General features: G+C 43.7%; 1 protein-coding gene across 4 annotated transcripts in view; it reads left to right on the top strand.

The window, feature by feature from the left end:
- LOC119463457 (tenascin-R-like) overlaps positions 1–13,085 on the top strand; it is an 88,712-nt gene that overhangs the window by 46,170 nt on the left and 29,457 nt on the right. For 2 of the 4 annotated variants that reach the window (XM_037724299.2, XM_049656654.1), the window contains exons 7-8: positions 1,043–1,363; positions 1,850–3,391. In XM_037724299.2, coding sequence (XP_037580227.1) covers positions 1,043–1,363; positions 1,850–2,172 — 644 coding nt within the window. In that variant the 3' untranslated portion in view covers positions 2,173–3,391. Of the gene's footprint in view, positions 1–1,042; positions 1,364–1,849; positions 3,392–13,085 lie in introns of those variants that run through there. The other 2 variants (XM_049656656.1, XM_049656655.1) reach the window with 2 other exon arrangements.

The following is a 13,085-nucleotide window of genomic DNA, read 5'->3' as shown; positions in this document are numbered from 1 at the left end:
ATTCTCACTTTTCATCTGCAGGGCAGGCGTAGTTGGAGCGCAGAAGCACCATTTGCTGAGCAACCGTATTAGCTAGCCAACGTATGCTCAATAAAATCTGGTCATTATGTAAAGATGCCTCGCTCTTACGCACCTTGCAAGTTCCTTCTCGATTAAAGCGAAGTATTTTGGGGGGGATAAGTCAGCATGCTTGCATCACCTAAAACGTAATAAATGAGATTAGAGGAAACAAATAGACCCATCCAGTACAAGTATTGCGTGAAACATAACACTGTAGTCAAACATAGTTAATAAATGGGCGCAGAGAGCAGGCAAGTGTAGTTGAGTATGTCACAGTATTGAGTTGTTTTAACAAATTACAAAAATTGCATATGATAGCGCCAGTACTTATAAGCTGAGTGTAATTGTATGGTTATGGAAGAGGCCATCGTCCGCCAGTATATGTAGAATAGGCTGATATTGATGACGGTGATGATGCCGATGCAAAGAATGCGAGGGGCTGTATTATTCCAGTTTTCTTTTTATTCAACGAACACGGCGCCCTACGTGCATCTGTTGGCCTGTTATTCATTTGTGTCCTTAGTGTAACTGTGATGACGCGTACTAAATGCAATTTTCTTCTAGTTTATCAGTTATAAGCTCCATTGTTCAGAAGACGTCAGTTCTGAACGGCGTTACATGCACCGAATTATGTAAATAAGCCTTTTTTTTAACCGTAGACCTTTACAGCCGCTCTCTATATTTACTTCAGGAATGTAAGAATGTGCTCCATTTGTGCGGCTATTTGACAGTTCATTTTTATGATATTTGTATTGAATAATATTAATCGATTTCACCATTCCAACACGCCAGTCTAATTTAACTTATACCTATTGCGGAATGCTGTGTTGTTCATGGAAGTGCTTTAATGTTTGAGAGGTGACTACTGCAAGACCTAGCTTATTGCCTTCATAAAGCAGATGTGGCTACCTATATGCATTTCAGAGTTGGTTTGGGACTTATAACAGCTTTCATTTTTCATGGTTGTGCATGTGTTTCGCAGCTTTACCGGAGGTGTCGAACCTGCAGGTGGCAAACATTACTGCTACCTCTTTTGCTGTGACCTGGGAACGGCCAAAAGACTGCATAGAATACTACACGGTTGAAGTCACTGACCACAGCAGTGGCAACACTGGCGACAGGCTCTACAGCGTGGTGTCATGCAACAATGGCGCTGCTCTTAATCCGAGGCAGACTAGTGTCACCTGCACCAAATCCGACACGTGCACTAGCATCAGTGTGCGAGTGAAAACGCACACCAGAGGTCATCCTGAACATGCGTCACCTGGAATAACACTGGAGAATGTCCTTATTCCTGGAACAGGTATTTGGCTTTCTGTAACTTTTGGAAATCACAAAAAGGCTTAAAGAAGTTGGAAAGTATGTACTTGTCTGCAACGATGCCTAAGCACACGTCTGTTTTCTATTACCTGATGGAGGGTACTTAACATAGTAAGGCTTCTATAATTTATTTTACCCATGCCAACCTTACATTTCCCTAGGGCCTCTAAAACTTACTCAACCGGAATCATGTGTTATGTTGTGTAATGCTAAAACAGCTTCAATTTCTGCTTATGTTTTGATCTTGAAATGTAATATCAAACAGTTCGTTAAGGATCCATGGTTGTAAATGTCTTTCCAATACTCATCTGCCTTGAGGAAGTTCACAAAGACTGCTTCAATTCTCTACACAATGAAGCGTGAAAGTGTTATGGAGATTTCGACTGAATCGCATAATTGACAGGAAACAGGAAGCGACTTGGTAATATGTTACTTTTTCGAGCTGGTCACTTTTGTTTTCTTATTGCAGGGCTTCCTGAAGTGACCAACCTGAAGTTGGTAGCAGTCAAAAATGACTCTTTCACCGTCACATTTCAAGCACCAAGGGACTGCGTAGACCAATTCCATTATAATATCACTGATCACAGCTACCCTAGACGTAAAGTGAACGACAAAATCTGCGTTCATGAGAGCCTGAGCAAGTCCAACAATTTTCAGGTCACATGCAGTGGAGTTGAGGCGTGTGGCAAGGTGGACTTTGCAGTGGGGTCCCGTAAAGACGAACCACATATACCTGATTCTCCTGGAGTCGCGCTGCGTGGTATCTTCATCCGTGGTAAATGTAATGGGTAGTATTTTCAGCTACAGTTATGACGCTTCTTCTGAAACTAATATAATAAGTCTCAGTCCTCAACGATATTTAAAACCGGCGACCGTAACAAAAAAAAAAAAAAAACGAAACGCGGCTGTTTGTTTGTCAGGCTGCTGTCACCGTCATAATCACTCTAAACCTTGCGTCAAACATATTTGGGCAAAAAGTTCCAGATGTTCAAAAAAACTTTTCGTGTATTAGTAAATCACTATATTGACCCCGGTTTTACAATGTGAATGCAAATCAACAGAATTTCTGCCGTAAATTTTTCATTACAGAATTACCCGTTGTTGTTATCATAAGTGCTTGTAATTCTGGCAGTTATCATATTAGTAATTCTGCTAGTGTGTTGTGAGAAAAATTTTTTTTCCAGAATTGCAGGTCAGCAAACTCTCGAACACCAGAACGTTTCTTCTGCTTTCAAAAGCACAAGTAGGATATAATCTACCTTATTAAAACTCAGAAAAAAAACTAAGGCTGTTTAACTAAAAATTGACGCAACATTTTATTTTCGCTTTTTGTTAGCAGCCTGCCAACATTGTATGACATGTGCCGGCCAGCTTCATGTCTTGCTCGAAATTTTCGTTTTAGCAATATTTTACAGTGAAGCTGTATATGGCTAGGGTCGCTGGAATTTTTTTGTATACGTCGGCGAAAAACTATCATCATCAATGTCTTATACCCCCGTAAGCTAGGAAAAAATGCAATGGCTCATAGCTCCGTATGGCAGAGGCTACAAGCACTCAGCAAAGTGAACAGTGCATACATTCTTTGGAATCACGCATACAGCATACGGAAAAGCATACATTTCTGTAAAGAACAAGTTCAAAACAAGCACCCGAAATACATACTAGATGATAAGGTGCTCGTGATAGCAATTCGAAGCACGTAGCGCTCATCGCGTCGCATACGTTTCACGGTAAAGATTATTGTTGCGCAAGCCACCGTGGCGACACCAGCTTGCGACGTGGGGATCCCTAGCGTTTCATATACAAAAAAAGAAAGAAAAAAAAGAACAGCCTAGGAATGATGTTGTTGCAGCACCGCTATGGGTGGCGGCGTGCTGTCCAAATTACCATTACTCCCATTCCTACCATTATTCTTTAATAACACTACCATTACCCTAAAGCCATAAATTGCATTGCATAACCCCATCAGTAGTTGTAGTGGTGGTTTTCAACAGCGTCGCTGGACATCCACTTTCGCAGGGCCGCGATGGCGTTTTTTTTTTTTGGGGGGGGGGGGGGGAGTAGGGGGGGGGGGTGATAGCATAAGCAACGTCTCGGTATCCTATAAGGGACGTGTTTATAAGCTCAAAAGTATTAGATGCATACCTGACAACCTGCTCTAGAGGCTAGCCTGCACCTCGCGACTGTTCAACTCCTGTGTTGCCTACATAAGTAAAACACGTAGAGAACACACGTATATAGCCGTCGTCCCCAATATAAGGTTGCTGTTCTGTGCTTTCTGTGTGGTAGCCGGTCCTTTAATTTGCCCGTACGTTGTAGGCATCATGGAGAGTGCCTGTATACATTGCTGTGATAATTTTACAGCTAAGCTCTATATGGCTAGGTTATCGCGGAACGCGTCCGCGGACAAAACGACGCGTAGAACAACAAAGTGGGCCGATCCTGGTGATTGTGCAGAACGTGGGACCCAAGGATACAAAACCAATGCGCCCGAGCGATGAACGCTGTTGCCCAAACGCTAGTCTAAGACGATGCGTGTCGAAACGACAGTGATAAAACGTAATAGACTACAAACCAATAACTCTTGTCTCATTCTCTCTTGACATGGCGGATTCTGCGGGAGAAGGGCATCAAGTCACACACGATCATCTGGTTCCCCGCACACATGGGGCAGATCGAGGGCGCCCCGCCCAACTTCAACGAGTCGGACCACAGAGCTGCGCGAGGAGTCGTTGACCGCGTAGCTACCGGGTGGCGCGGCGCTGAGGTTATGGACAATCGGGATCCTCCCTCCTCATATAACGAACTTAACCAAACATTTTCACATGGGACGGAGACGATATCCTCCGCCACATAGGAAACTAGGCAGACCACAGGCGTTACCACTCATGTTACTACAGGTCGGGGCATACCCTAACCCCGCACTGTTACACAGAATCTATCCAGAGATACAATCGACCAATATTTGCGAGCTATGTTCAGACCTAGCGAACTTGGAACACATGATCTGGCGGTGCCCTTCGTTACGCGACGGCGACGGCCTCACATCGTCCAAATGGTAGTCTGCAATAAGCAGCCCCGTTCTTGAAGTACAGCTAAGGGCTGCGCGTTCCGAAGGACCTCAATGAAGTTTTACCATACCATAACATACAATACCATAGCCATTTCCCTAGCGGCGTCGTCAGTTGCCCATTGGACTCGGTACGGATAAGACCCGTGTCGCTCGCTCCAAAGGGAAGAGCGCGCCTTCAAAGAGCGCGAATGAATATATATATATATATATATATATATATATATATATTAGCTTTATATATTCTAGTTCTATATATATATATATATATATATATATATATATATATATATATAGAACTAGCGTTTCGGATGCGGTGTTGTATAAACTTGAACAAGTACAGGCGCACGCAAACAAGTAAAAAGAAACATTTATTTTCGACGTGTCGGCAAGGGTGGGGCCTGGATGAACACTTTTTTATTAATTCCCTTAAACGATTTTTTTAGCTTTGTCTGTCTTATCTCCTGCGGATGTGCAGAGGTGAGCGCCAACTGGTGGTGGTGCAAGGAACACAGCGGTGTGCGTGCTCCACTGTGATTGGTTTGTTTATTCAGCAAGGGAACAGTCAAGTCGCCGCTCCCACGGTCACGAAATTCGGCGAGGTTCTCAAAGAAAAGATTCTCTTCTAAAACTTATCGTTTCTTTAAGCAAACAGTTTAGACAGCAACACTCTCATCAGGACAGTTTCAAAGTTTGTGTGGACTTTGGCACGTGTCTGACAAAGAGAGTGTCACTCTTGAAGCTGTAAGCATAACTAAACTTGTGAAGTTTTCGTTTACGACAACGCCTCCATTATAAATATAGTACAACTGCCAATTATATGCTCCGGACCGCCAAGAGTTCGAGTGAGCCTCCATCTCTCCTGCCCATCTTTCAACCCTCCCCCCAGCCCGTTTCCATGTGTAGGGTAGCAAACCGGTTGTGCTATAAACTGGTTAACCTTCCTGCCTTTCCTTCTCCACTCCTGAAACGAAAGTATACTGTGTGAGTGGTACGGCCTAATGAGGTAACGTCGGCTACGTACTGGCCTAATCATGGTCATTACTGGCGTAATGAAGTAACGGCTATGTACTGGCCTAATGAGGTAACGTCGTCAGACGACAGGGTCCGCCCACGGCCTAACGTCAAATACTCAACCCAAGATGGAGTTTCGCGTGCTAAGCTTCCGTAGTCTTACTCGCTTACTTACTCGCTTCCTTACGCGCTTCCTAAATATGGCTAGAGCCTATCATATAAATAAACAATTCTATCTCTGACGCTTATTTTGCTGACATATGCCATAACCGGCGATGCCATGGTGCTACCATTTTTTTTTGCATATTTGCATACACATAGGATTGAAACCACCAAAGGTCGCGATGTATCAGCATAGTAAGCGTTGACAAAAATGGTTCAATCTGCGCAAATATCGTACATGCAACTATATTTTTTCGCTCAAAACATTGTTTCTACAAGTTATTGCCTCCGAAGTGGAAATGTCTCTAGCAGGAGTCTTCAAAACAACCAAATAATGCTACAATACGAGAAGCGTTTAACACAGCATCTTGTAAAGGTATAATATTTGCGCAAATGATGACAGTGTTTCTATAAAGGAGGGTGCCGTGAACTTTGTTGAGAGAATGACATTTTATGCACAACACTAGCTTATTTTTTATAAATGATATATTTCCTAAGTGGCCGTAAAAGTAGCGAGGATGTTCGTTTCCGTGTATTTTGCATTTCTGTTTAGCTCACACAGCCGTAGATGTTTGCTTTTCTTTAAGTTAGTATACACCGTAGTTGCACACAGCAAAAAATGATCACGGCCACATCAAAGATAGTGCGTGAGCATCCATTCATTCGTTATTGTGCACTACTCTTGCGGCACAAAGCATTCCACGTCGACTTCCTCCCTGTCAGATTTAGAGAAAGACAAAAGAAGCAGTTGTCAGTGCAGTGGTAAAAAGAAATAGGAAGATTGAAACAAACATACTGCCCCACATTGCTATATGTACAGGTTTTCTTTTAAAAGAAAGAATCTTTCAATGAAATCTAGTTTCGGTCATATCACTGCAATTTCTCTGCGTTTTTAGGTGATGGCGCCATGCAGAGTTCTATTTTAAATATACACTAAAGATCTATTATATATAATTCCTTTGCTGGCATGCAGAAAAACAGAGATTGCTAGCGTCTGAAATAAAGGCCAACGAGGCTTTGACTCTTTCATGAAGCGTCGCACATAGCCGTCTCACTTTCCAGGGAGACATTGCGGCGCCTATAGGTGAAATGGGTAAAATAAAATTGAACTTTGCTCATCAAATAAGGGCCTGCACCTCTTTGTGCCATTTTAACGCAACAGCCTTAAAGGCGCCGTCTCGCAGAAAATCCGGCATCGGCATTCTCGGCCGCGGACGCCGGAGTCCGTGGCCGAGAAAATCATCCTGAACCACCCCGACCACGCCGGCCCATCGCGTGGTGCAGACGTGTTAGTGAACTAATTGAACTTCTCAAAGTAAAATCCGTCAGGACAATCGTTAAGTACGACTTTTCAACAACCTACAGTCATGATAGCGTCGGATTGTAATTTGAACATACGAGTAGACATAGTACTGTGATGAGGAAAAAAAAACACAAACCCCTTTTCCAGCATTTCTACCATTCATACAGCAGCGCTCCTGGGTAGGTTATTTGCGCGAACACCATCCAGAAGCCGCTCGCCTCCTCGGCAGCGTAAAACGGCAGCGAGTCGTGGAGGCGAAGCTGGAGAAAAGTTGCCGGAAACCCTGACAAGCATTCAGGGATATTTTATTGCTGTCGCGTACCACTCTTAAAGGCGAAACTTAAGCGTGCTTCATTTTTTTTCTTCATGCATTTCCTAATAATCTACTAGACTGCACGACTTGCACTGCTTTCTTCATTTTATTTCCCGTCTGGTTAATCTATTTTCTGCGGTTTTATGTTCAAGCCACCACTACAGCAGCTGCAGACTTCTTGCGAAAAACTTATTTTTGCCTTCAGCTGAAGACCCACAAAACACTTGATCCCATATTCTCCCATGTTCGTTCACTCAAGATACTCGGAGACATATTATTCTGGCAGATGTGTGCCTACATGACGCATTCATCATGGCGTCATATATTCCAAAGGCACAGCCTTTTGGGCTTTTCGAGAAGGATCTCTGAAAACTGATGTGATACATGCAAGCCTTCAAATACCATGTTAGTTAAAACAGGGTTCGATTGACGCTGTAAACACCTACATAATATGAACGTACTGCTTGTAAGTGTACAAATCTACACAGGATGCTATTGTCCGCTCTACATGCAGCCCTAATTAGCTAATGCAGGGATACGAGGTCATGTAATGACCTGTTATCGCCAATGCGGATAGTGAGTTGCACTTTTTCCCCTCACCTAACATAACCTTTCGCTTTTACGTATGAATTTTCCTGAACGATACCTGATGAAGACAACATTTTATTTCTTTAGACAGAAAGCCGTTTTTTTCTCTCGTTGGGTTCATTACAATATTAATGGCATTTTGTGCACATTCAAAACGCAGCGACGGTATACGTTAGTGTGAATTGACGACTTTCAAGTTATTCACTATTTTGGCGTTTCAGTGCAAGAAAGGCGCACCGAAGTTTTTAGGTTGAAGGCTTCGTTATTAGCGAATGCAGCGAAATACTTCAACGTCTATAAATAATTAAAAACGGCTAGTCGGCGTGAGACTGGCAGCTGAGGGAAAACGTGGCATCGCCAACGCAGTTGCCGCGCCAGTTGCACTTGTATACATTTATTCTTGCCCAAAGAGAGTTACAATCTGCTACGGAAGTTGAAATGCTGGATTTCAGCTATTGCAGCCGTCCACATCGACCATTTGAGCGGGTGTCGATCTCATTCAATGGAGGTTAAACCTATTACAGCCGACTAGTTTAGGCGCAAGATACAGACCTGTCTGAACTGAAGTATAAGTCGTTGGGATAAAGGAAACTTGTCGACCAAGCGACACAACATGAACCAGTCTTAGAATATTACTGTGCGCACACAATAAGCGAGATGTGGCCACACGGCACGAAAAGCAACAACAGCGATAACCGGCTATCAAAATCAGCCGAAACAGTCGTTTTCGGAGAAGTCAAACGGTTTCTATCAGCTCGTCTCAGTGTGATGCGGCGCTGCTTATGTGCGCCCATTGCGGTGTATCGCGCAACACCTCTTTGTTTTTAAGAATGAAGTGCTTTTAGCTTCGGTTGTTGCCGACTTTCAAGAAAGCTTGATCCAAAATCCTGAGCCGTTATCCTGGAACTCAAGATGAGTAAGCAAACAAGAATATCCGGGCATCGTTGCGAGACAAAAATGAAATCATCCGGGGAACCAGTCAAAACATAAGAAAATGCGGTCTCTGCCCCTTAACCCCTTGTACAGGGGCGCATTACCTACGCTAGCCACTGCCCAGACAAATTACGAAAAAAAATATTCCTTCCGATTTCTTCCTAATGTTGGTTCACATTACCACGGAAGCTGTAACTTCTTGTACGCAGAAGTTTTATTATTTGTCATTTTCAATAGTGACCTTCAAAAGGCAAATACAGTGCATCACACACTTGACTGTCATCTTTTGGCGCTGATACAGCGTTGCGTGTGCTCTTATCAACGCCAGCTGTCCGTGATTTCCAAGGCGCGGGTTTTGCGCCTCTTCCTTCGGGAGATTATGCCACGCTGCGGGACCAGGCCAGCAATGTCCGACGTGCCGAGGATGGTTGTTTGGCCGAGACGAGACTTGAAACGAGGTTCAGTTCAAAACAGGTTCATTTTGGCTGAGTAAGTTTTCATGCCTGCATCGCGGCACCAATCTGCTTTGCCGGTAGCCATTTCTTGCTTACACCTACTCTCTATTACCGGAGAGCCAGCATTTTTTTTATGCCAGTGCTAGCTGCCCGATTTACACTGCGTTTTAAGCGGGACGATGAACGGGGACCGTACGTTCCCATGCGAATAAATGTGCCGGCCTGGTAAATTGGTATTGAAACGCAGAATTCCGCACCATAGTGTTTCTTGCAGAGAATACGCGAAATGTCTTTTCTGAATCTGGGTAATCTAGAAGTAGTACTAGAGAAACCATCAGGGATCATATTCAATTAGTCGAATAGGCCGTACGGAAGAACGGAGCAAACGAACCTACGAACCTACGCATGAACGAAATAACGAAGAAACGAATGAACGAACGAAAAAAGAGATAGCGAAGAAGAGAAGAGACAGCAAAGAAGAGATAGAGCGACCGATATATAAAGAGCAAGTAAGAGAGAGCAAAGAGCGCTTGAACATTTCTTGCTGAGTCGGACCACCGACCATCGACCGACCACCGACAAAGCACCAAAATGGCTGAAAGAGCCGAAAAAAGCTATCGAGCAGTACATGTAGCCGGGCCCGCACGGGAATAGGGCCGTCGTGCCCTAGCCGTGAGACAAGGAAACCGTCGGAATGTATGCCGATTACGGCGCTGCCACCATCGCTAGTTAAAAAATGCGGAAGGATGTACTTCGAAAATACAGTATTGTGGTCGCAGGAACAGTTTCAGCTCACAGCTTTTTGCAGCAGTTGCTCCTTTTTTTTTCAGTATGTCGTTATAAAAGAATGCAACGTAGAAACCGATAAGAAGGAAGAAAAATGCGCAATTAGGCATGTACTAGCAGCTTCATTTCTATATGATGCAGTCTTTCTGAGCGGAGATAGTAAGTTGCTATTTAAAAAAGCTCAAACACTCGGAGAACGTGGCATCGTCGCCACGCACTGTGCAGGAAACATCAGGGTATAGGTAATATCTATATACTGTATTTTTTCGATATGTGGATAACATTTTGCTGCAGTTATGAAAAATAAAGCGGTAAGTCTAAAGACTAGATGAAGTCATAACTTAGTTTTTGAATGTACATCAAACTTTTCGAACAGACATTACTAGGTCTTCTTTATGAAACTATTCGCGCGTATTGCTTTCCTAATAGCGGCAGTTGATATCAGCGCAGAGCATCTGAGCTTTCGCTGTCCCGTTTAGAACTCGCACAGGGAAAAAAAAGCAAGGGCTCACAATAGCATACAAACCGTATTTAGCTTCAGAATTGAAGCGATTCTGCACTATTTCACTTTGGTTTGATTGCAGGTCAGTATTTTTCTACATGCCAGTGGCTAGCATTTTAGGGTGACGCTGAATAATATGCATGCCCAAAGTAGTTTACACGATAGTTCCAACTAATGAAACAATGCCACCATTATAGTGGCACCAATGCCACATTATCTTTAAACGGCTGCTTACTGATTACCTCAAACTCTAACCTTATAATGACCGTACTGTGTTTTCCTTCTTTCGCTTTTTCTTTTTTTCTTTTTTCTTTTTTTCTTGCTTTTGCATTGTATTCGGTGTGCCGCGAAGTTTTTCCTTTTTTTTGTGTGTTCCTTTTTTCTTTTAGTTGTGTTCTCAAATGAAATCCACAGGCTGTAGAAAATTGTAACCATGTCTATATTCATATTCTTACCTCCTGTAACCCCCCCCCTTACGTAATACCCCGACAGGGGTCCTTAAGGGAAAATAAATGATGATGATAGTCATCCCGAGATAGAATTTAACTTCTTAAATAAGGTATTTTTTATCTTTTATTCTGGAAGACATGACTGAAAAAAACAATAATGGTGAGAAAGTACGGCCGCTATATTACAGAAAGCTGGCTCCTTTCACGGCAGCACAACTACTCACTGCGATTATGTAATGAAGTTTGTACCTTTATTTATTGATCTTAGTTATCTGCTTGAGCGATGGTGATTGTCATAATTCACTTTTACCGATTACTTGCTATATATTCGCAATGGCAGCTGAGTGCCAGTTTTTCTCAAACCTGTACTTTATGAACACAGTCTGCTTTACACGAATGGATACAAAATTGGAGGACGCTGAAGCTTCGCCTTTAAGAGTGGAACGCGATAGCGTTATCGAGCTCCGTTCGCATAACATTTTTGAGTATGAGTATGCTTCACAACGTGGGAAACCCAGCTTACAAAGACCAAGCTTACACTGATCCCCAAAGTCGGCTTCACTTTTAAACACAAATGCATTGCTGGGAAGACATTGTTTACAGGGGCGATTTGAGCCGTCTTGTATCAAGATGTGGAGGCCTTAAGACTTTTTATTGCGATAGCAATTATATGGACACTCAAAAGCAGATTTCTGCCGTCGGCGTCGCCGTCGCCGTCGGCGTCGCCGTCGCCGTGAGGTTCCGTATGACGTCATTTGGAGATGAAATCGTCGCCGCGCGCCGAACGCTGTATGTGCGAGTGAAAGGGCGCGAGGGGCGCGTCTTTCACGGGGAGTGAACGCACGGCGGAGAACAAACGCGCGTTCTGCGCCGTGCTCGCTTAAGGGCTGCAGAAGTAGGCGTCTCTTTTCTCCTTTACAATCACCATATATGTAGAGCAAACGCGCCTTCTTCGGACGCGCGAGAGGCCGTGGGGGAGGGGGAGGGAAGGGAGGCGACGTTTAGCTGCGGCACCAAGTGCCTATTTATATCAGAGGCTCCAGCAACAGTCACCAACGCCGCACGCATTTTGAGCTAACGCGGGCAAAACGCCGATGGCGTCGACAACAGTTCTGCGTGTTGTTGCTACCAAAGCCGCTCACCTTACTTCGTATGACATTGCTGTGTTGCTATCGCATTCATTGCTTCGCCCTTAGGGCGAAACTGTGACATTTTTTTATTGTTTTACTAAATGTTTGCTGTTGCCCCGAGACGCGCGCGTGTCCAAAATTCCGAAAGACTCGGTCTTTGAACATTTCCCTCAATGTTGCCTAGAACCAAAGTACAGCGAAACATCATCAGAATTGGAGGACGCTTAAGCTTCGCCTTTAAGAGTGGAATGCGTCAGCATTAAAAGATCCCTCGCTGCTTATCAGGATTTTTTCTCGTATATTTAAATTACAATCATATGCCATCAGGCCTGTAGGTTGTGGTTAAGTCGTACTTTATGATTTTTCTGACGGATTTTACTTTGAGAAATTCAATTTTTGTTCACTAACGCCTCGCGCCACGCGGAGGGCCTCTGTGGGCGGGGTGGTTCGGGATGATGTGGTTCGGTATGATTATTTCCGCCAGACGCCGATGCTTAACGCCGATGCCGAAGCCGACACCCACGCCGGATTATCTGCGACACGGGGCCCTTAACGCTGTCGCGTCAAAAGTAGTAGAAAGCAAACAAGCGGTGCTTTATTCCCTTTATGCTCTTGGGAATATTTCACCAAATTACTCCTGGGAACATTTACATAAATTGACTCGATGGATAATTCCTACTGCTACTAATATTGGGCGGGAATTCCGGAAATTTTTATTCTCACATTTTATTTCTTATGTCAAAGGTCCACTGAAAATTCTGCTTGCCCTCATTTTATTGTTTTCACATGACAACAACAGCAAAACTGGTGCATTTATGTTCTTTCATCATTCGCCTTAACGTTACCATCGGATAAGTAATTCCCATGCATAATGTTAAAAAAAAGTGGCTTGTGGTGTGGAGGCAGAAAGAAATAGCGGGTAAGAGAATGGCAAACCCATAATACCACTGCCAAAAATATTGCCCTTAAGTAACACTTGTACTACGCAAGCAGAATCAAT

The sequence above is a fragment of the Dermacentor silvarum genome, chromosome 9 (genome assembly GCF_013339745.2).
Source record: "Dermacentor silvarum isolate Dsil-2018 chromosome 9, BIME_Dsil_1.4, whole genome shotgun sequence".
NCBI lineage: Eukaryota > Metazoa > Arthropoda > Arachnida > Ixodida > Ixodidae > Dermacentor > Dermacentor silvarum.
The sequence above is the reverse complement of the archived record's forward strand: the minus strand, read 5'-3'. Positions and strand labels throughout refer to the sequence as shown.